General features: G+C 39.5%; 1 protein-coding gene across 4 annotated transcripts in view; it reads right to left on the bottom strand.

The window, feature by feature from the left end:
• SMURF1 (SMAD specific E3 ubiquitin protein ligase 1) overlaps window positions 1-23,546 on the bottom strand; it is a 141,343-nt gene that overhangs the window by 33,607 nt on the left and 84,190 nt on the right. For all 4 annotated transcript variants that reach the window (XM_066272251.1, XM_066272252.1, XM_066272249.1 and 1 more), the window contains exons 2-3: window positions 1,722-1,760; window positions 559-667 (exon numbers count right to left, since the gene is read on the bottom strand). In XM_066272251.1, the coding sequence (XP_066128348.1) occupies window positions 559-667; window positions 1,722-1,760 (148 nt within the window). The remainder of the gene's footprint in view (window positions 1-558; window positions 668-1,721; window positions 1,761-23,546) is intronic.

The raw sequence follows: 23,546 nt of genomic DNA, 5'->3' as shown, positions 1-23,546 counted from the left end.
TATGAAAACATAGGTGCATACAAAATAGTGGTTTTCAAAGTGCAATCCATTTTATAAACAAATATAAGAAATTGTCTGGTGGTAAGTAGATTTATACATATTCAATCATACCAAACTATACTTTCTCCTACAGAAAATATATTTGTACCAAAGGCTGAATTAAAAAAATCAATAGAAATATATGTAAAATATGTATTTATTTGCATAATAAAAATGTATAATAATAATGTGTTTTAAAGTAAAAACTCTCAGGTTTAGGGTTTCACGAAAAAAAGATAAAGTAGCCCATAAGAGGACCTGAACTATGGCTCTTATTTTTTGTTAGAATGCTCAACAGATTAAAAAATTACAGAAACAAACCATGAAAACCTATAAAAATGTCAAATGCAAGAACTTCCGAGTATAGGCAGTATTCATTTGGCTATATACTTTTATTATCAATAACAACAAGTTAGAAATTCTCTTTTATCATTTTCTTTTAAATAAAATGCTTCTTTTAAAAGTTAGATACCTACTTTCCTGCCACTCTCCAAATAGCTTATAGAATATTCAACTCACAGATCATAGTGCTGATTCCATTTTGGGTCCAATGTGTTTTTCACAGTGTCCGTTGAGTGGCACTGCCCAGATCCATCCACAACAATATTTGCAAAAGGGTCAGGGAGTCCTGGAGAAAAGGGGACAGATCTATCACATGACATCAGTACTCAGTCTTACAGGCAGGCTAACGGGAGCGTCAAGATCCTCTGATTTGGTAACCAAGATTACCTTGGTAGATTTGATTCTCTAATTTAAGGTTAGTTTCGATCTATTTCCCTTCTAAGAAAGTAACCCAGTATGACATCACCCTCAGATTTTTAGAGGCTAAAAACTGGGTTTACAGAAAACAGCAAAAAACAGGCTTAAATTCAAATATCATTTTTGATAATCACTAAGTAGTAGGGCTAATTAAATAGAGGAAAGGTGTCTATAATGAGTTGTCTAATAAATAATATTTAGAAATCTTGCTTACTGACTTTGTCTATATGATCTCTGGAAGCAAGTATTTACTGAGTCTTCAGGTTAAGCTCCTAAAAGAATTCGACAGGTGTATCAAATCCGAGAGGTGGCAGGTTAGAGGCCTGGAGGTGCACCTCTGTCCTGGAGCTGCCCAGTTACTTGAATAAGGCTGTGAACCCAGTTTTCTTCATCTTTAAAATGTGGCTACCACCACCTCAGCAGTGAGCAGCATGCCTGGGAGGAAAGAAGACAGTGCAGACTTCCAGCTGCAGGCGCCTACTTTACAACAGGTGAATTTCCTGAGTGAAGGGGGTGATTCCTTTCTTCAGAAAAGGATTCTCTATTTTTCACAATTCCTTTAATTACAAGCCTTTTAAAATGAGTTTTATAAAACCTGACTAATAATTTCATTTAAACCAGCTATTTTATAGAGAAATGTCTTGTCTGATTTTGAGCTGAAAAACAGAGAAAACAGGGTGTGGCTGAAATAGGAAATGAGAGAGTTTTTCTTGTATGAGTTAAAATTCTGTGCCTAGGAGCTAGGGAGTCTCTCTATGTTGTAGTCAACTGAGAAATAAAGTTTTTGAAACCATGGATTTTTATTCAGTAAAGGGCAGGATTGATTTTTAGGAGAATACAACCAGCATTTTTAATAAGTTTAAAATTTCAGAGATATGTGCAAAATATTAATATTGTAAGAGCAAAAATGGGTGTTTACTTACTGAAGAAGTCTTTCTTTGCAAGGTTCTTGGCACATAATACTAAAAACAAACAAAAATGCTTGGTTAGCATTTATGGACAAATTTCACCACAGCTAGTGGCTTTGGATGAAGCTGTGTCCACTCTCCCCCAGATTCCTATGCTGAAGCCCACGTGATTGATTTGCATATGAGGCCTGTGGGAGGGGCTCAAGTTTCATTGCTGTCATGAGGGTGGGGATAATGACAGCATTAGTGTTCTTACAAGAAGAGAACACACAGAGCTTGCTCTCTCACTCTGCTCTGCATGAGAAGGTGCAGCAAGGAGGTGACATCTACAAGCCAGAGAGGCCCCTCACCAAGAACCAGTTTTGCCAGCACATTGATCTTAGGCTTTTCCAGACTCCAGAACTATGAGAAATAAATGTTGACTGTTCCAGCTATCTAGTCTATGGTATTTTGTTACAGCAGCCCAAACTGACTGAGAAGAATTCTAAAAATTATCTTTGCCAATGACTGCCTTTCAAATTTAGCACTATATTAAACAAAAAACTGTTCAAGTAATTAAAAAGTGTTTTCCTATTGGGAATCAACTATAACAAATACAAAATGTTTTAGTTCAAACTTAAAATCTTACCTAAACATATAAAGGTGGATTTATCAATATGCACTTCTAACTGCTTAAGATCATATAAATATCAATTCAAATAAGACTTATGGTTAGCTTTTAGCTACTGTTAACCACAACAAAAGAAATTGTGCATTTTTGATATTCTGATAAATAATACAATTTTGTAAATGTAAACGTCAGTGTGTTGGCGACTAGAAAGCAAGGTGAGAGGAACAGAAAATCAGGGGCCATTATCAGGTGTTGTGAAAAACAAATGAGAAAAATGTATGTTAAGAATTTAGCAAAGTGTTGGCAAATAGAAAGAATGCAATAAATGCTATTGTTGTTATTACTGTATCTTCTTAATGAAATTTTGTCACTGGAACTATTACATGATTAAAGCTACTATGTCAAGAGAATATACATCAATGTTTCTTTTACATTGCTTCACAAATTTTAAAGAATACGTTTTGTTTAAATATATTATTTCCAAAAATATATTCATATAATATTTTTCTGCAGACTTTTCATTTAGTATATTTTTATATAACAGCTTTATAAAGATATAATTCATATACTACACAATTCATCCATTTAACATATATAATTCAGTGGTTTTTAGTATCCTCACAAGGTTATACAACCATCACCACAATCAATTTTACAACATTTTCATTACCTCCCTCCTCCCAAAGAAATCCCATACTCATTAGCAGTCACTCTTCATTTATTCTCAAATCCCACCAGTCCAAGGCAATGGATTTGCCTATTCTGGACATTTCATATAAATGAAATCATATAATATGTGGTATTTTATGACTGCCTTTTTTCACTTAGTATGTTTTTATAGTATGAATCCATTCCTTTCCATAACAGAAATAGTCCACTGTGTGAATATACCACATTTTCTTTATTGATTTATCAATGGATGGACACAGGCTATTTATGCTGTTTGGTCACTGAGAATAATGTGGTACAAGTTATTGTGTAGACACATATTTTATTTCTCTTACAAGCCTCTGAGTGGAACTGCTGAGTCCTATGTTTAACACTTTGAGAGCTGCCAGTGCTTCCCACAGCACCTGCACCATTCTCCTCTCCCACCAGCAGAGTGTGAGTGTTCTGATTCTGCACAGCCTCGACTAACACTTATTACCTGTCTCTGTGGATTTTATCTGTGGTTTTAATTTGCATTTCTCTATCATTTTGAGCATCTTTTCATATGCTTATTAGTTATCGGTAAATCTTTTTGGAAAAATTTCTATTTAGATGTGTTTGCCTATTTTTAATTGATTATTTGTCTCTTTTTCTAAAGATAAAATATACTTATCAGATTTGCAAATATTCTCCCATTCCATGGGTTATCTTTTCACTTTCTTGATCATGTTCTTCAAGGCACCAAAAATTTCAATTCTGATAAAGTTCAATCTATCTATTTTCTTTAGTTGTTTGTGCTTTGGTGTCATGTCTAAGAAGGCTTTGCCTTACCAAAGGTCTTAAAGATTCAGTCCTATATTTTCTTCTAAGAGATTTATATTGTTAGCTTTTTCATATTTTTAGCTACTCTACTCAAATTACTGTTACACTACTTTTTTTTACTTTTTTGTTTGTTTATTTATTTATTTTTTTTACAGAGACAGAGAGAGAGTCAGAGAGAGGAATAGATAGGGACAGACAGACAGGAACGGAGAGATGAGAAGCATCAATCATTAGTTTTTCATTGCGCATTGCGACACCTTAGTTGTTCATTGATTGCTTTCTCATATGTGCCTTGACCGTGGGCCTTCAGCAGACCAAGTAACCCCTTGCTCAAGCCAGCGACCTTGGGTCTAAGCAGGTGAGCTTTTTGCTCAAGCCAGATGAGCCTGCACTCAAGCTGGCAACCTCGAGGTCTCGAACCTGGGTCCTCTGCATCCCAGTCCAACGCTCTATCTACTGCACCACCGCCTGGTCAGGCTGTTACACTACTCTTAAATAGACATTTAGGTCTATGATCTATTTTGAGTTTATTTTCACCCTGGCTGGTTGCCTCAGTGGTAGAGCGTCGGCCCAGAGTGTGAAAGTCCCAGTTTCGATTCCTGGTCAGGGCACACAGTTGAGAAGCGACCATCTGCTCCCCTCCCCAACACCCTTCCCAACACCTCCCCCCTCCCCCCGCAGCCCTGGCTCGATTGGTTTAAGCAGGTTGGCCTTGGATGAGGAGGATGGCTCCATGGCCTCTGCCTCAGGTGTTAAAAAATGGCTCAGTTGCTGAGCAATGGAGCAATGGCCCCAGATGGGCAGAATATTGCCCCCTAGTAGGTTTGCCAGGGGGATCCCGGTTGAGGCACGGGAGTCTGTCTCTACCTCCCCTCCTCTCACTAAAAGAGTTCATTTTCATGTATGATGTGAAGTGTCCAACTTCATTCCTTTGCAGGTAGGTAGATGCACAATTATACCAGCACCATTTGTTGAAGACCATTCTTTCTCCATTGACTTGTCTTGACACCCTTGTTGAAAAACAAGTCGCTATAAATGTGAGTTTCTTTGTTGACTTTTAGTTCTATTCCATTATCTGTATGTCTCTCCTTGTGCCATGACCACACTGTCTTGATTTCTGTCTTAGTCTGTTCAGGCTGCTATAATAAAATAGCATTGACTGTGCAGCTCATAAATAACAAATACTTCTCTCTCAGTCCTGGAGGCTGGAAGTCCAGGATCAGAGTGCATGGCTGGGGGAGGGTTCTCTTTCAGATGCAGACTTCTCACTGTACTCTCACAAGGCAGAGGGGCGAGGGGTCTCTCTGGAGTCTCTTCTCTAAGGCATCTGGATTCTACCCTTATGATTTATGTACCTCTCAGAGTCCCGGACTTAATACCATCATGTTAGGGGGTTAGGATTTCAACATATAAATGGGGGGGGGGAGACACACAAACATTCAGACCACAGTAATTACTATAGCTTTATAAGAAGTTTTTAAATTAGGAAGTATGAGTCTTCCAACTTTGTTCTTTTTCAATACTATGTCGGCTATCCTGGATCTGTTAAATTGCCACATAAATTTTAGGATTAACTTGTCAATTTCTCTGAAAAAGGCAGCCTGGATTTTGATAGGAATTTCACTGAATCTGTAGATAAATTTTGGGAGGATTATCATCTTAACAATACTAAATTTTCAAATCTGAATATGTGATGCTTTCCCATTTATTTACATCGTGTGTGTGTGTGTGTGTGTGTGTGTGTGTAAGGGAGATAGCTAGACTCCTGCATGTACCCGACCGGGATCCACCCAGCACACCCCATCTGGGGTTGATGCTAGAACCAATTGAGCCACTGGCTGTGAGAGAGGATGAGGGAGAGAAATGGGAGGAGGAGGGGGAGAAAAAAGGGAGGAGGAGAGGGAGAGAAAGAAGAGGGGGAGGGGAAGAGAAGCAGACGGTCACTTCTTATATGTGCCCTGAACGGGGAATTGAACCTGGGATGTCTGCACATCAGGCTGACGTGCTATCCATTGAGCAAACTGGCCAGGGTCATCTTCTTTCATTATCACTTTGGGTCCTAGCTAGTTGGCTCAGCGTGTGGAAGTCGTGGTTTCGATTCCTGGTCAGGGCATGCAGGAGAAGCAATCATCTGCTTTTCCACCCTTCCCCTTCTCTCTTACTCTTTCCCCCCTCACACAGCCATGACTCATTTGAGCAAGTTGGCCTCAGGCAATGAGGATGGCACCATAGCCTCACCTCAAATGGTAAAATAGTTCAGTTGTAGAGTAATGGAGCAATGGCCCCAGATGGGCAGAGCATTACTCCATAGGGGGCTTGTTGGGTGGATCCCGGTCGGGGTGCATGTGGGAGTCTGTCTCTCTGCCTCTCACCTCTCACTTAATAATAAAAAAAGAAAAAAATTATAACTTTGTTTTGTAATTTTCAGTGTGTAAGTTTTATACTTCTTTTATTAAACTTATTCCTAAGTGTTTTACTCTTTTTGAAGTTATTGCAAATAAAATTGTTTGCCTAAATTTCATTTTCAGATTGTTAATTTCTAGGGTTCAGAAATACAACTGATCAGTTTGCATCTTGCAACTTTGTTAAACTCATTTTTTGGCTGAAAAATTTTTTTCTTTTTCTTTTATTTTTAGTGAGAGAGAGATAGAGAGAGGGACAGATAGGAACAGACAGATAGGACGGGAGATGAGAAGCATCAATTCTTTGTTGCAGCACCTTGGTTGTTCATTGATTGTTTTCTCATATGTACCTTGAATGGGGGGGGGGGCCCTCCAGCTGAGCTAGTCACCCCTTACTCAAGCCAGGGACCTCGGGGTTTTGAACTGGGTCTTCTGCGTCCCGGGCCGACGCTCTACCTACTGTGCCACCACCAGGCCAGGCTTCTGTGTTCTTTTGAATTTTCCATATTTAAGATCACATCATCTGCAAATAGAGATATTTTTCCTTTTCAAGTTGGATGCCTTTTCTTTCTTTTTCTTGCCTGACTGCCCAGTACCTCTAATACAATACTGAGTAGAAGGGGTGGGCACCCTTGTCTTGTTCCTGATCTTGGGGCAAAGCATTTGGTCTTTCAGTGACTGAGTATGATGTCAGCTATGGGTTTTCATAGGTGCCCTTTGCTAGATTGCAAAGCTTTTTTCTGTTCCTAGTTGGTTGTTTTAATCAGAAAGGGGTGTCAGCTTTCATCAAATGCTTTTTCTGTATCTACTGAGGTGATAATTTGGTGTTTGTCCTCTATTTATTGACAGGATGTAGTAGAGTGGTTGATTTTCAGATGTTAAACCAACTCTGCATTCTGAGATGAATTCCACGTGGTTATCGTGCCCAACCTTTAATGTGCTGCTGTATTCCGTTTGCTAATATTTTGTTGCGGAATTTTTGTTATATTCATAAGAGATATTGGTCCACACGTTAATTCTTTTGTATCAGGGTGATACAGACCTCAAAAAATGAGTTGGAAAGTATTCCCTCTTTTCCTGTTTTTTTTGGAAGAGTTTGTGAAGAAATGGTATTCATTCTCCTTTAATGTTTAGTAGAATTCACCAGTAAGACATCTAGACCTTGTCTTTTATTTTCCCTTTTTGTAGGAAATGTTTTTCAATTAATAACCCAATCTGTTTACTTTTTATAGGTCTATAAGCTTTTCCATTTCTTCTTGAATTACAATAGCTTTGGTAGTTTGTACAATAGCTTTGGTAGTCTTTCTAAAAATTTGTTGGTTCCATCTAAGTTATCAATTTGTTGGCATACAGTTATTTATAGTATTCCCTGATAATTCTTTTTATTTCTGTAAAACCAATAATATTTCCTATTTATTGTAATCTCTATATCCTTCCTTTCCAATGTAAGTATACATATATATACATATACATATATATTCACACACATATACACATTTTTCAGTCTTTTTGTTAGATAGATTATAATTTATTACTGCTTCTGATGGTGTTTTAGTTCTTGTTTCTCTAATTAGGAAAGTTCTTGTTTCTCTAATTGTAAAAAGTGAAGACTGGGAAATGTGTAAATAAAAAATACACGCCGCTAAAACCTCATCATCATTCTTTGTTTAGCATTTTCTTGGCTAGTCTCACATGCTTACTTTTCCCACTGAACTTTAGAACCATTTTTTTTTGTATTTTTCTGAAGTTGGAAACAGGGAGGCAGTCAGACAGACTCTCCCGCATGCGCCCGACCGGGATCCACCTGGCATGCCCACCAGGGGGCAATGCTCTGCCCATCTGGGGCGTTGCTCTCTTGCAACCAGAGCCATTCTAGCACTTGAGGCAGAGGCCATAGAGCCATCCTCAGTGCCCGGGCCAACTTTGCTCCAATGGAGCCCTGGCTGCGGGAGGGGAAGAGAGAGACAGAGAGGAAGGAGAGGGGGAGGGGTGGAGAAGCAGATGAGCGCTTCTCCTGTGTGCCCTGGCCGGGAATTGAACCTGGGACTCCTGCACGCCAGGCTGATGCTCTACCACTGAGCCAACCGGCCAGGGCCAAGAACCATTTTGAGCAAATTTAAAAAATTACTTCATAAATAAATTTAAGAGGAATTTACCTCTTTATAATACATTTTTCTTTAATGTCCTTAAGTGAGGTTTTAAAGTATTTCATAAAAGTTTTCCACATTGCTGATTGGGTTTACTCTTGAATGTTGGTTTCTGTTGCTATTATGAATGGAAGTGTTCCTTTCATTGCATTTCCTAACTGTTATCTGAATATAGGAAAGCTTTTTCTCACATTAGTTTTCCATCAGCTATCTTTTTCAACTCCCCTCAGATGGTTTCTTTCAGTTTCCCTGTTCTTTCCCACAGTTCTGAATGCCTCAAAGGCTCTCATATCAAACTCATACTCTCCAAAACTGAATTGAAATCTTCCTACTCGACCTAAAACCTGGTCCTGTCCCAGGGTTCAGGACTCTGGAGATCATCAGTGTCTGGAGCCCATCAAAGAACAAGCCAGAAATCTGTGTGTCATGCTTTTATTTCTTTTTTAAATTTATTTTTTGTCAGAGAAAGAGAGAGAGTCAGAGAGAGGGACAAATAAGGATGGACAAACAGGAAGGAAGAGCGATCAGAAGCATCAATTTTTCGTTGTGGCATCTTAGTTGTTCATGATTGCTTTCTCATATGTGCCTTGACTGAGGGGCTGTAGCCTAGCCATTGACCCCTTGTTCAAGCCAGTGACCTTGGGCTTCAAGCCAGTGACCATGTCTATGATCCCATGCTTAAGCCAGTGACCCCACACTCAAGCTGCTGAGCCCTTGCTCAAACCAGGTGAATCCGTGCGCAAGCCAGTGACCTCAGGGTTTTGAACCTGGGTCCTCTGCATCCCAGTCTGATGCTCTATCCACTGTGCTACTGCCCGGTCAGGCTCATGCTTTTACTTTTCATTCTCTCAAATGTGTTGACTTTTTGCCATTGCTACCCTTGTTCAAGTGCCCAATGTTAGCTATCACAAAGTACGTCTTAAAAATTTAAATCTCATGTGTCCTTCCTTTTTAAATATCTGACAGTGATTTCCTATTGCAAAATTCCAGACTTGTCATGCTCTGACTGTGACACACCTCAACTCTGGAGCCTCAATATTGTCCACCAGCTCCAGGCCCTAGCCTTTCTGTAGGGCAGCTGCTGGACTGCTTCTGAATGAAAGAATTCTTATCATATCTCAAAAATAGTAATTGTTGTTCATATTTACAAGACTAGCAATATTTTCATTTAATGCTCATTGCAGTGGAATCTGGTTATATCATAAGGTACAGAAAGTCTCACAATAGTGTCAGCACAAAGAGAATTTTGTTTCAATTTTGTGCAAAGGTCATTTAGGGTCATACTGGTTCTGTTAATGCCATATGATTTTCCCACTAGAATAACTTTGTGATATCAAGATAGATTTCTCTTTGTCCACTCTAAGAGATGTTAATGATAAAAGATAATTTATTACACAGAATAAAATCCCACATTTTCTGAATCTACCACTCATTTTTAAACAAATATGTTACACACCAGTTACGAATTAGGTTCTGGGGATATAACAATAAACAAAAGAGACATTTACACAAAACAAAGCTTAGTTTTTCAGTGTAGACCACTGCATGGTTGGTTCAATTCCAGCTCTGAAGTGCCCCCTCTACTTTGGAATCATGTCTCTGATAGCCATAATTTCCTAATCATATACCAGAGGTTCCTAATGTTGGGGATAAAGTAAGAACAAATTACATAATGTTCACTTAGCACCTCAAAATACATGGACGGGCGGTGTTTTGCTAAAGCTGCACATTCAATTAGTGAGGCAAACTTCTTTACCAGGTCCCTGACAAGAGCACAGGCTCTCCCAAATACTATTTGTGGCTGTGATTTTTATTCCTTTCTCCTCTTATATTTATATGTGTCACCAAATCCTATCTTTTCTTTTTTTTTTTTCCTTTTCTTTTTAAATGCGTGTAAGAGAGGGTCAGATAAGGACAGACAGGCAGGAAGAGAGAGAGAGATGAAGAGCATCAACTGGTAGTTGTAACACTTTAGTTGTTCATTGATTGCTTCTCATATGTGCCTTGACTGGGGGGCTCTAGCTGAACCAGTGACCCCTTGCTCAAGCCAGTGACCTTGGGCTTCAAGCCAATGATCTCTGGACTCAAGTCAGTGACCCTGGGATCATGTCCATGATCCCATGCTCAAGCTGGTGAGCCTGTGCTCAAGCCGGAGACCTTGGGGTCTGAAACCTGGAACTTCAGCATCCCAGGTGTATGCTCTATCCACTGTGCCACCACAAGTCAGGCTGGGAATCTCTAACTATCAGCACCCTATTCCCTCTTTTTACTCCTCTTTACTTTAAAAGCCATATAGCTGAGTAGACCATACCTTTTCGTACAGGTGGCTTTGTTCCCCTACTAAGTCAAGTTCCTCTGAAGGAGCCACCCAACCCTTTTCACCCCCTTAGACATGGGCTTCAACAACATAATCTGGCCAACAACAGACTATGATGAATAAGAAACAAAAAAAAGTATGGTAAGTCAAAGAGAGTAATAGTCATAATATATATATGAAAAATCAAGGTATCTCAATAATTTGAAACATTTCAGTAAATTTTTCTTTATTAAAAATTATAGGCCCTCACTGGTTGGCTCAGTGGATAAAACATTGGCCTGGAGTGCCGATGTCTTGGGTTCAATCCCTGGTCAGGGCACACATGACAAGTGACCATCTGCTTCTCTTCTCCTCCCTCTCCCCCTTTTCTCTCTCTTCCCCTCTTGCACCCAATGGCTCGGTTGGTCTGTGTGTCAGCCCCAGAGAAGAGCTGCCAGGTGGATTCTGATCGGGGCGCATGCGGGAATCTATCTCTCCTCTTCTCACTTAAAAAAAAACAAAAACAAAAAACCGCACAGTTTACTATCTAGGAGAGCTGCCAATATGTGCTTATTAGCTGCCGGCCTCATTTAACTTTTACATCTAAAAGTCAAATTTTTATCTACCTGGGGAAAAATTCTTTAAGCTACCAAAGGGGAAGAAATGGAACCCCTGTGAAAGGCAGAGCCGGTTTCCTGGTCAGTGTAGCTCACTAGCACGTCATCTCCCAGGCCTTGTACCGGGGTCACTCATCCGTCAGCTCTCATACAAGCTTAGGAAATCTTCAAGTTTGCCTTAAGAGAAAAATATAATTTACCTTTTGGTTCCAGCAATAGACTCAAAACCTTTAAATCCATAGAGAACTAAACTCTATTCCATTACTTGCTTAATGAAATAAAAAACTTTCCCAATCTTAGTAAGTTTATACACAACACACTTCCACGTTTCACTATTCAGACCCATTAGATGACAAAATGACCTCTCCTCTGCAGGGAAATTGTCTAAGTCAACAAGCTGTCCCTACTGGCTCTGGGGGTTGGGGGACTCTGCTAAACTGACAATCCTTAGACAGGTTTTCAAAACACCCTCTTGCTTCAAATGAGTGTTATAATTTCATCTTCTACAAACATATTAAATTAAAAAAATAATAAATGACAAAACTCTGTGAATTTATTTGAACTTAGAAGTATGCCAGAGTTTGGCTCATCCCCCAAACCCTAAAGGGTGAGGCAAGGCTGCTGTGGCAGAAACTCTGCCTCCCTCTGCCGTAAGGCAGAGCTTAGCTCCAGGGACCAGGGGATGCTCTTGCTCCGCTGCCTGTCCCTGCCGGGTCCTCACCAATACCATTCTTGTGCCTTTAGAGTCTCAGGAGGTTTTATTTTATTTTATTTTATTTTATTTTTTTACAGAGATAGAGAGAGAGTCAGAGAGAGGGATAGACAGGGACAGGCAGACAGGAATGGAGAGAGATGAGAAGCATCAATCATTAGTTTTTCGTTGCGATACCTTAGTAAGTTGTTCATTGATTGCTTTCTCATATATGTCTAGACCGTGGGGCTATAGCAGACCGAGTAACGCCTTGCTCGAGCCAGAGACCTTGGGTCCAAGCCAGTGAGCTTTGCTCAAACCAGATGAGCCCGCGCTCAAGCTGGCGACCTCGGGGTCTTGAACCCAGGTCCTCCGCATCCCAGTCCGATGCTCCATCCACTGTGCCACTGCCTGGTCAGGCTCAGGAGGTTTTTTGCATAAATTTTTCTCCACCTAGTCTGACAGATCGATGGAGCACGTGGACATACAGGGTAGGTGTCATTTTTTCCACTTTATCATAAAATTATTATGACCCAGAAAGACTCAGTAGCTACACCCACCACTGTCCCTTCTCACTCTACACTATACAGCTGTTATCAGATTCTGAGATGAAATCCTCTATTTATTTACATGCTGCTCCACATGGGCCTCTCTCCCTTACGAAACTAGTAACCAGAACAAGGACGGTGTCTCTTGTACGTTCCACTGTATCCAGTGCTCAGCACGGTGCTCACAGAGGTTACTTTAAAATGTTATGTCAAACAAAGAAATTGGGTCAAAACCTTTTTTTTCTTCTTAACTAATTACTCACAGAACATAAGCACCAAGAAGGCAGAGACTTTTCTCCTGAGCCATTTCAGTCCTAGCATGGCGCACCGGAAATTAAAGGCTTGGTAAGTATCTGACGTTAAGTAGGTGTGTGAATGAGCAAGTGAATGAGTGGGGTGGTTTTGCTGAGCTCCAGCACAGTGTGGCTGAGCCGCTCACCTCCCCCTGCCAGCAGCCCAGGGCTACGGCCTTGCACACACAGCTAGCTGCCTGACAGGCACTGTTCTTCAGAAAGGTTCTATACTATTCCTCGGGGTGTCATTAGTGACATTTGGTTGGCACTAAGAAAACAAAATGTTCCCCTGCAGTTTAAACCAGAGGTAGTAGTACAATGAGAGAGAAATAAAGTACATGCCAAAAAGACAAGTCCGGAGGGCATTTAGAACTTTTTGTTTGAACAAAGTTCTCATTAATGAATAGTCATTTTTTACACCTTGAGGGACGATTTCCAGGGACTGATTAGGCCATTACATTCCAAGAAAATTTATAACTAAGGGACATATTTTTTATATTTTAATCTTAAAATGTTGCTTTTCTTGACACCCTGGGTCTGCCCTATAGAACCTACAGAATTGACTTCGCCCTGGGTGAGGAAGGAAGACAGGCTTCCCAGAAAGCAACTTCTGTTGTTTGATTCCTTCCCAAGTACTATAGGTTAGATACCTTTGCCCTGGAAGATAAGAAAAGTATCTCATTTAGTCTGTCTTTTTTATCTCCAGATGCTGTTTCTGTCTTTTTTTTTTTTTTTTAGCAAGAGAGACAGGGACAGAGACAGAGAAAGACAGGGGGGGGGGAGGGGACAGATAGGGACAGACAGGAAGGGAGAAACAAGAAGCATCAATTCTTCGTTGTGGCACCTTAGTTGTTCGTTGATTGCATTCTCAATGTGCCTTGACCAGGGTGGGGGGAGGGCTACAGCTGAGCCAGTGACCCCTTGCTCAAGCCAGTGACCCTGGGGTCATGTCTATGATCCCATACTCAAGCTGGCGACCCCATGCTCAAGCTGGATGAGCCCACGCTCAAGCTGATGACCTTGGGGTTTCGAACCTGGGCCCTCTGCGTCCCAGGCTGATGCTCTATCCACTGCGCCACCACCTGGTCAGGTGATGTTTCTGTCTTAAATAAAGCAAACAAAATGGTTTTCAACCATGTTAGAGTGAAACAAATGCATCAAGAGTCCAGGTGACCCCACAAGTGGAGGCGCATCTCCTTGCTTTAGAGCAGCGGTTCTCAACCTGTGGGTCGAGACCCTGGCGGGGGTTGACCCCTGTGTTTCGGTCGTTCGACCCCCGCCGGGGTCGCGACCCACAGGTTGAGAACTGCTGCTTTAGAGTATAGGACAATTCTGGTTTTCACGAGAGAAAGTTTTATCTAAACATTTAAAGTTATGTCCCAAAAGTAATCAGTTCCTGGATCAGTTAATTATTCATGTTTTCTCCTTTAACATGTTTATTTTTCCACCCAAATGCCATACACAAAGACAATGTTTACTAACTGTAACGCTTCAGCCTCAGATGTCTAGTATCCCTCTGAAAAGCATACAGTGATTTTAGAACCAGGAACTAAGGAGCGGTTTGCAACTTGACTTCTGAAGGTACTCTGGAAACAGACTGTCTCCCAGGCAACCGTCTGATCAATGCCTCTGCCAAAACACTTGACAAAACCTATCAACGGAACTGCAGTAGACAGTTTAGAAGGACTGGAAACTGTCATTGTTCAGTGAAACTTTAAAAATGTAATGCAATTCCCTTTAGTATAATTAATAAGAGCAGCTAAAATTTACTGAATATTTTTACAAGGTAATTAATTAGGCACTAAGCAAAGTATCTGACATGCATGATTGCATTTCTTCAACACCACAATTCCATGAAATGGTTACTGTTATACATTCATTTTCCTGAGAAAAAACTCAGGCTTTAAAAGATCACATAATTTGATCAAAGTCACAGTTAGTAAAAGCTGCTGCTTCTGAGCACTGAATCCTTTTATCCATTTCAACATTTGCTGATTACTTACCACAGGTCACACCCTGCCCTAAACTCTGAGGATTACAAAAGAACAACAAAAAAGTGGCTTGTCCTGAGGAATATTTTCCATGCCTGAAAGTTTGACTTTTACAGAAAATAAACTAAGACCTTTTATTTTATTTAAAAAACAATTGTTTAAAATTGACTTCTCGGCCTGACCTGTGGTGGTGCAGTGGATAAAGCGTCGACCTGGAAATGCTGAGGTCGCCGGTTCGAAACCCTGGGCTTGCTTGGTCAAGGCACATATGGGAGTTGATGCTTCCAGCTCCTCCCCCCTTCTCTCTCCTCTCTAAAAATAACAATAATAAAAATAAAATAACCTTAAAAAAATTGACTTCTCATGCTTGGTCTATTTTCCTAAGGTTATACTGTATAAAATAAATCTCAATTTTGTCAGGAAGGAGATGAATTTTAACTACAAAGTTTGTCATTCAGTAAGTTATATTTGATTGTCGCCTAGAAGGAAACGGACATAACCCATGGCTAATAGGGTGGAGAGCGCACATACTCACCCACCCAAGTCCCGAAGATCGGCTCCCATACAAAGAAGCTGTGTTCCTCTAGGGAAGCCATTTTAACAAGGTGAGGACAGCTGAGGGTAAAGGAGGAGTGGGGACTTACTGGGAAGAGAGCAGAGCAGTTTACAGATAATAATACCAGATAATCAGACCAGACCCGAAATAAACAGGAGAGGAAAAATGTAATAATAAATAATAGTAAGAGTTTGGTCAACATTTTCTCTTCTTCAGTTAGTAAGCTGACAAATGAGGCTTTATTAATTTGATGCATTTAAAAAAAGTCAACAGAAAACCCAAAGGTGAGCACAAAATTTAGCTAGGTGACATATTGCAAAAATCCTCACACAGTTAGTTATTAAAAATCCATAATACACAATCTTCTAAAATAATGATTTTCAACTGGTGTGCCACAAGAATTTTTAAAACATGCAATACCTGACTATTTAGCCAGGGGCACTGACCTCTTTTCCCCTTAGATTGTCAGATAAAAAATAAGAACAGGCAACACAACAACAGCCATCTGGTGTAAATGAATCAAAGTTATACTCAGATCGGCAAAAAACATAATTCAAGTAATTATTTTATATGTGTCACGGGATGAAAATGGTTGAAATAGCTGTTCTGGAACAAAGCCCCTTCTATTTATTTCCTGTTTATCATATTATAGTCCTAGGTCTATAATACTGATATATTTAAAGGTATTATTTTGTGTGATTTAGTAATAAATCATACAAAATTTTATAATTACTTAGCTAATCATTATTTGCATCATGGTATAAGTCAGAGAAAAATCATTATGTTCAACTTAGCCAAGAAAAATAAAAGCTCAGGAGATGGGACAACTTCCTTAAGGTGACCTAGCAAAGTTTGTGGTGGAAATAAGAATTTGATCTGGCCCTGGTGGGTTGACCCTGGGATGTCCTGTGGATGTCCTGGGTTCAATTACTGGTCAAGGCACACAGGATAAGCAGCCATCTGTCTTTCCACCCCTCTCTCTCCCCCTTTTCTCTGCCTCTCTTTTCCTCCCACAGCCATGACTCGATTGGTTCAAGTGCATTGTCCCCAGGTGCTGAGGATGGCTCCCTGGAGCCTCTACTCCAGGGGTTAAAAATATCTTGGTTTTGCCTGATCTATGGTGGCGCAGTGTATAAAGCGTCAACCTGGAATGTTGAGGTCACTGGCAGAGGTGGATTTAATGGCGAGCGCACTGGGTATGCACCCTAAGCCCCAACTTCTGAAGGGCCCTGAAAACCCCAACTTTACACTTTTTCCTAATGACACCAAATTTGGTTTCATATGTGCAATTTTAACATTAATAGTAAATAATATTATTTATTTATTTATATGGTTAACATGTATTTTTATTTTCGCTGTTTCTCTTTTTTTTAAGGGGCCCAATATTTTCTTCTGCACCCAGGGCCTCAACCAACCTTAATCTGCCTCTGGTCACTGGTTCAAAATCCTGGTATTGCCTGGTCAAGGCACATATGGGAGTTGATGCTTCCTGTCCACCCCCTTCTAAAACAATTTAAAAAAATGATAGTTTGGTTGTGAGCACTGGCCCCAGATGGACAGAATATTGGCCCCAGACAGGCGGTTGCTGGATGGATTCTGGTAGGGGCACATGTGGAAGTCTATCTCCCCTACTCTAACTTTTTAAAAAAATGAATTTGATCCATTCCCAATGAAAACATATAGTTTACTTAATTACACTCTTTCTTTAATATAACTGTCAGGAATGAAACAATATGTAACATTAAAAGTTTCAAACTGTTGGTAATATTGGATTGTTAAGATTGTATAAATGAAAAAAAAATCAAACATAACAGCAATTTCACCCTTAGTATGTAATCAACAGAAATGCACATATACATGTGTTCACCACATAGTTGAATGGTTACAGTAGAGCAGTTAGTAATAGCCAAAGACTGAGAACCACTGTGATGCCCATCAACAGTATAATAATAAAGAAGTTGCAGTATTCACAAAATGGAACATTATAAAAGCAATGAGAAAAACAAATTACAACTACATACAAAATTATGAATGAATCTCACAAACATAGTATTGAATGACAGGCACACCACATGCTATACTATGTCATTTATGTAAAGCACAAAAACAGAACTAAGAATACTGTTGACTGATAGTCACGCAGGCATGACTATCCTTTAGCAGGCGAGGTAATGACTGGAAGATATCATGAGGAAGGTGTCTGGGAAACTGGCTAGCCTCTGTTTTCTCGATTGGGGTGCTGTTATACCTGTATGTTCATCTTGTGAGAATTCAGTGAGCTGTACACGTAAATATTTAAAAATCAATCATAAAAATCAATAGAACAGAATAGAAAGTCCAAATACAGACCCAAAGGTATGAGATCATTTTTTTTGTCAAAAGTGCCAAAATAATTCAAGCAAAAAAAGATAGTTTTGTTCCGGACTGAAAAATAGGATATCTAGTTGTAATAAATGAGATGTGTGTAGGGGGAAAAAACTAAATAAACCTTAGCCCTTACCTCACCACATACACAAACACTGACTTGAAACAGAGCACAAACATACACACTAGGTACCATTAACAAAATGAAAAGGAAAGAATAAATTCCCCCAGTTAGGAGAAAATCTTTATAATAAATATATCTGACTTGTATGCAGACTATATAAACATTTAAATTTTATAATAAAATTATGTTTTAATTATATAAATTAAATTATAAAAAAATTTATGGGCAGAAAACCTTCGACACATCACCAAAGAAGACATCAAATGGCCAGCAAGCAAAGGAAAACATGCTCAATATCACTAATCATCAGTAAAATGCAAATGAAAACCACAATAAGGTACCACTACATACCCACTAGAATAGCTAACATTAATAAGCTGACAATACTAAGTGTTGACGAGGATGTGGTGAACTATAACTCTCATGTATCGTGTGTGGAAGTATAAAATGGAATAGTCACTTAGAACTGTTTAGGAGACATCTAGCCTATGAGCTAGTAATTCTATTCCTAGATTTTCATCCAAAGAAAATGTGTCCACAAAAAGATGTGTGCATGAAAATTGACAGCTTTCTTCATAACAGCCAAAAATTATAAAACAACATCCATCAACAAATAAATGGACAAAAATATGGTGCTGTATTCCCACAAAGAAGATAACACAATAACAAAAAAGAAGGAATTATAGATACAAGTAAAAACATGGATAAATCTCAGAAACAGTAAGAAACACTTGTGTATATACTATATGATTGCATGTATATGAGACTTGAGAACAGGAAAAAATAATCAATATAAAAAGCAAATCACTGCTTAACTGGCTCCAAGAGCTAGGTGGGAAGATTGGCTGCAGAAGGTCATCAAGAACTTTCTGGAATGATGGAAATGTTCTATATCTTGACTTGGGTGGTAGTTACCTGAGTGCCATACATTGTTACAGCTCATTGAACTATACATTTAAATTGAGTACATTTTATTATAGGTATATTACACTTCAACCAAGTTTACTTTTTGGGACATCACGGATGGACCTGGAAATCATTATGCTAAGTGAAATAAGCCAATCAGAGAAAGACAAGTACCATATGATTCCACTTATATGTGGAATCTAATGAGCAAAATAAACTAACAAAAAAATAGAAACAGGCTCACAGATATGAAGAACAGACTGACAGCTCTTACAGGGGACAGGGTGGGGGACTGGGTGAAAAAGGTGAAGATATTAAGCAAATAGAAAAACTCACCGAGGCCTGACCTGTGGTGGCGCAGAGAATAAAGTGACCTGGAATGCTGAGGTCACAGGTTGGAAACCCTGGGCTTGCCTGATCAAGTCACATATGGGAGTTGATGCTTCCTGCTCCGCTCCCCTTCTCTCTTTCTCTCTCTGACTCTCTCTCTCCCCCCTTTCTACAATAAATAAATTAAAAAAACCCCAACAACTCATAGACACAGTCAACAGTATGGAGATTACAAGAGGGTAAGGGGTGTAGGGGGAAGTAGAAGAGGGTAAAGGGGGATGGAAGGAGACTTGACTTTGTGGTGAACACATAACACAATATACAGATGATGTAGGATAGAACTGCACATCTGAAACCTATATAATTTTATTAACCAATGTCACCCCAATAAATTCAATAAAAAATTTAAAAAGTAAAAAAAAAAGTCAGTGCTATACAAGAATGTATAATAAAATATATATAATGACATAGAAAATCAGTACATTTAATTGGAAAAAGGTTAAATTTCTTAAGTCATCATCCATTAAAAGAAAAAAAAGGCTCCATGGAGAAATGGATGATTCTAGCACTGGGACGGGTAGTACACAAGATGAGCATCTTATAGTGATGAAGGTAAGGAAATGCTCAAAAAAAAAATCCCACCACATTGATGGGCATGAGGGAATAATAAAGGGGCCCAGCAGCCAACTGACAGAGCTTGAAATGGCCAAAGCTGGAACATTTTGAGCAACAAAATAAATGAAAAATAAGTAAAGTGGTATTGGACTACAACTCCAAGTATAAAATCAATATTCATGAGTCCATACTGATATTAATAAATGATAGTGTAAACTAATAATAGAGGAAAAGAGACAAATCTAAAGAGCTGAAGACTCCAAATACAGTAAGGAAGGGGAGCATAATCCTCACTCCTCCATGTGCACTGTGCACAAACACTTTCTCCTAAAGAGCAGAGGAGGGAAAGGGGAGGGAGAGGACCTTACAGTGGAGAGACCTGACACACATCTCAGCCAGGTGACTGAGGTCAACACCAACAGCTATAAACCACACTGATCAAAAGTATGCACTTTTGATATGATGTGATGGGAAAGCCATGTTACCTGTGATCTTCCTCCCCAAAATGCATAATTCCAGTCTAAGCACAAGAAAAACATCAGACAATTTCAATTGATAATTCTATAATACCCTACTGTACTCCTGAAAACTGCCAAAGTCATCAAAAAACAAGGAAAGTCACAGTCAAGAGAAGCCCAAGGAGACACGACAACTAAATGTCATATTCTGAATGGGATCCTGGAACAGAAAAAGTCATTAGGTAAAAACTAAGAAAACCTTAACAAAATATTCAGTCAGTAATGAAGTATTAACATTGGGCTATTAATCGTAACAAATGGACCACACTAAGTGTTAGATTTTAGTAACTAGGGAAACGGTGCACAGGAATGTGTCATGTATGGGGGTAATATGGAAGGCTGTACTATCTTTACAGTAATACTGTACATCTAAAACTTATAAAGTCTTTGAACAAAAAAACAAAACAAAAACAGGTTATATAACAAGCAATATGCACAGTATGACCTTTTTTTGGGTAAAATTGTGTGAGTAGATCATATGTATTTAAAAGTTTGAAGTGATATAAACTAATATGGTACAATTTATTTTTCTTTTAGTTTAGCTGTACTCTAAACTTTCTACAGAGAATGACTACATAAGTTAACATTTACAGGAAAAAATAAAATCTTTTTTATGAAAAAATTAGTGACTTTGTGAAAAAGATACAACAGCAAGTATTCTTAGTCCATTCCCCAGCATAGGCACTAATACTGCTTTCATTCATTCACCAGTCTCCATTCAGATTACAAGCAGTCCCTGGGTAACGAATGAGAGGCTCCATAGGTTTGTTTTTAAATTGAATTTGTATGTAAGATGGGAACAGGTACATTTACCTATTAAATGCAACTTAGACAGATGTTTGGCTTAACATAGTATTTATTTTTACCTCTCTGCATATAATACTTAAACATTTTAAAATACAACCTTAAACAATCTTGGGTGATGCAGAAGATGATGGACTTGGTGGAGAGGCTGGGACTGGTGTTAGTCAGGGTTTGCTTCTGCTGCTGGAGTCAGTTCCCTGAAGCAGGCATCAAGGGAGGTTAGTACAGGGCTTTTCTTTCTCTCATCATCGATGGCCCTGTAGCACCACAGGCATTTGGTAACTGTACAGTAAACTTTGGTGAGTCTCTCTGTATCAGGATCTTGCTCCTCTAACTTTGCCATTTCTGCTTCAGTGAGATGAAAAGCATCAGCTAACTCTTGTAGAAAATTCTTTCAGTTCTGGAGTTTCTAGGTTCTCGTTTTCTTCCCTAACTGCTATCATCTGCTGCTCTAGTTCCATAAGGTCTTCACGGGTTAGTTCTTTGCCATGGATGTCGCATAACTCTATGATGTCATTTTCACTAATGTCCAACTGTAGTTGATTCCCAATAGCCCTGATGACACTCCGTTTGTAAGTACAAGTTGTATGTAAGCTGGATGTTTGTGGCTTGGGGACTTACTGTATTAATATGCCATGATTTCCATCATTGGGCAACATAAACGGCTGGAAATGGCATGTTCCAGGTTGGCAAAAAAGATGTCAGGAGAGGTAGAAGCAAATGAAAAAGGGACAGCGCTAAAGTCAGTAACAGCATAGAAATATAAAACTGTGAAGACTGTCCTGAGGATAAGGTTTTCAAAATTTAAAAGTCACAAAATAGTTTTCACAGAGCTCTGAAAGCATTCATTCTATTATTCTGCTCCCTGCTTTGCTACCTAAAATCTTGTGGCTTTTCACGTCTTTCTTTTAGGAAAAAATGGCAGCACCACATTGATCACACTTCCAACTTGAGTAAAACTGACAGATTATTAGGTTTCCATACATTCTGCTATCTGACTTTTTCTCACAAAACCAAGAGGAATAATAAAACACACAATAGACCCACATTATTCACTTAACTCTGCTCATAATTTTTAAAATCCCTAAATAATGGAGAGCAAACAAGGAGGAGAGGGAAACTGTAGCTGTAGACAGATGATACAGCCACACACAGGCAAAGTCTCCTGCAGGAGGCGGCACCAACACGCATGGCACCCAAGGTGTGCAGTAGGAAGAAGAGCCCAGGAGGGGCCCCCAGGGTGGGGAGCTGGGCTTGATGAGCTGCTGAGGAGTTAGGGTCAGGCCCCTAGTTAGGCCTGCCTACTGCCCAATGGGGGCAGAGACCTGGGGCCAGGCTCTGCCTCGGGCTGCAAGACTGAATGTAGAGCGGCTCTGGGACACAGGACCACTCATGTTGTGGGGAGAGCTACAGGTTGCGAGCATTAGAAATTTCTACCACAGCTTATAATTTTCTTTTCCTGTAATTTCTGGTTTTGATATCAGCCTCATAAACAAAACAGGTGACTGAGGGACAGAATAACAGCCCCTTCTGCAGCACCTATACCTCCTCCCTCCATCCCTCGTGCACCTTGACTAAGAAACAGGAAATCCCAGCTGCAAAAATGAATATATAACAAAGAGTCACCAGATTCTTTTTATCGAAAGTGACATCATGAAAGAGAAAAATAAACTCAATAGTTCTTCTCAAACTGAGAATACACATTCTTTTCAAATTCCCATGGAATTTAGAAAAATCAAAGTGAAAATGAGGAATTATTTAGAATCAAATGAAAACAAAAAAATACTGTATTGGCCCTGGCCAGTTGGCTCAGTGGTAGAGTGTGGTCTGGTGTGTGGAAGTCCCAGGTTTGATTCTTGGTCAGGTCACAAAGGAGAAGCACCCACCTGCTTCTCTATCCTTCCTCCTCTCCTTCCTCTCTGTCTCTCTCTTCTCCTCCTGCAGCAAAGGATCCATTGGAGCAAAGTTGGCCCAGGTGCTGAGGACGGCTCCATGGCTTCTGCCTCAGGTGCTAGAATGGCTCTGGCCACAACGGAGCAACACCTCAGATGGGCAGAGCCCATGGTGGGCATGCTGGGTGGATCCTGGTTGGGTGCATGCTGGAGTCTGTCTGATTGCCTCCCCACTTCTAATTTTGGAAAAATACACACACACAAAAATACTGTATGTTCAAATGTGTAGGCTTAACTTCATTAAAATCCCAGAAAGATATTAAGTATATGAACTAAGCTTTTAATTCAAGAAAAATAAATAAGTCCAAAGAAAGCAAAAGAAGGAACTAGTAAATATCATATATTAATGAAAACAGGAGAGCTGTCAGTAAAATCAGAAGCCTGATCTTTCAAAAGATCATTTTTTAAAAAACAAACAAATCTTCTGTAAGTAAGCTCAAGAAAAAAAAAAGAAAGGCAGCACATAGAGTTCACATGAAGACAAACAGCAGAGATAGAACCACAAGAGTAAATTCTGCAAATCTTCACAGAGAACCACAGATACAACCTTAAATCAATGGCTAGAATAAAAGTTTTTCTAGGAACATAGAAACTGCTGAAATTGGC

This window comes from Saccopteryx bilineata, chromosome 4 (genome assembly GCF_036850765.1).
Source record: "Saccopteryx bilineata isolate mSacBil1 chromosome 4, mSacBil1_pri_phased_curated, whole genome shotgun sequence".
Classification (NCBI taxonomy): domain Eukaryota; kingdom Metazoa; phylum Chordata; class Mammalia; order Chiroptera; family Emballonuridae; genus Saccopteryx; species Saccopteryx bilineata.
The sequence above is the reverse complement of the archived record's forward strand: the minus strand, read 5'-3'. Positions and strand labels throughout refer to the sequence as shown.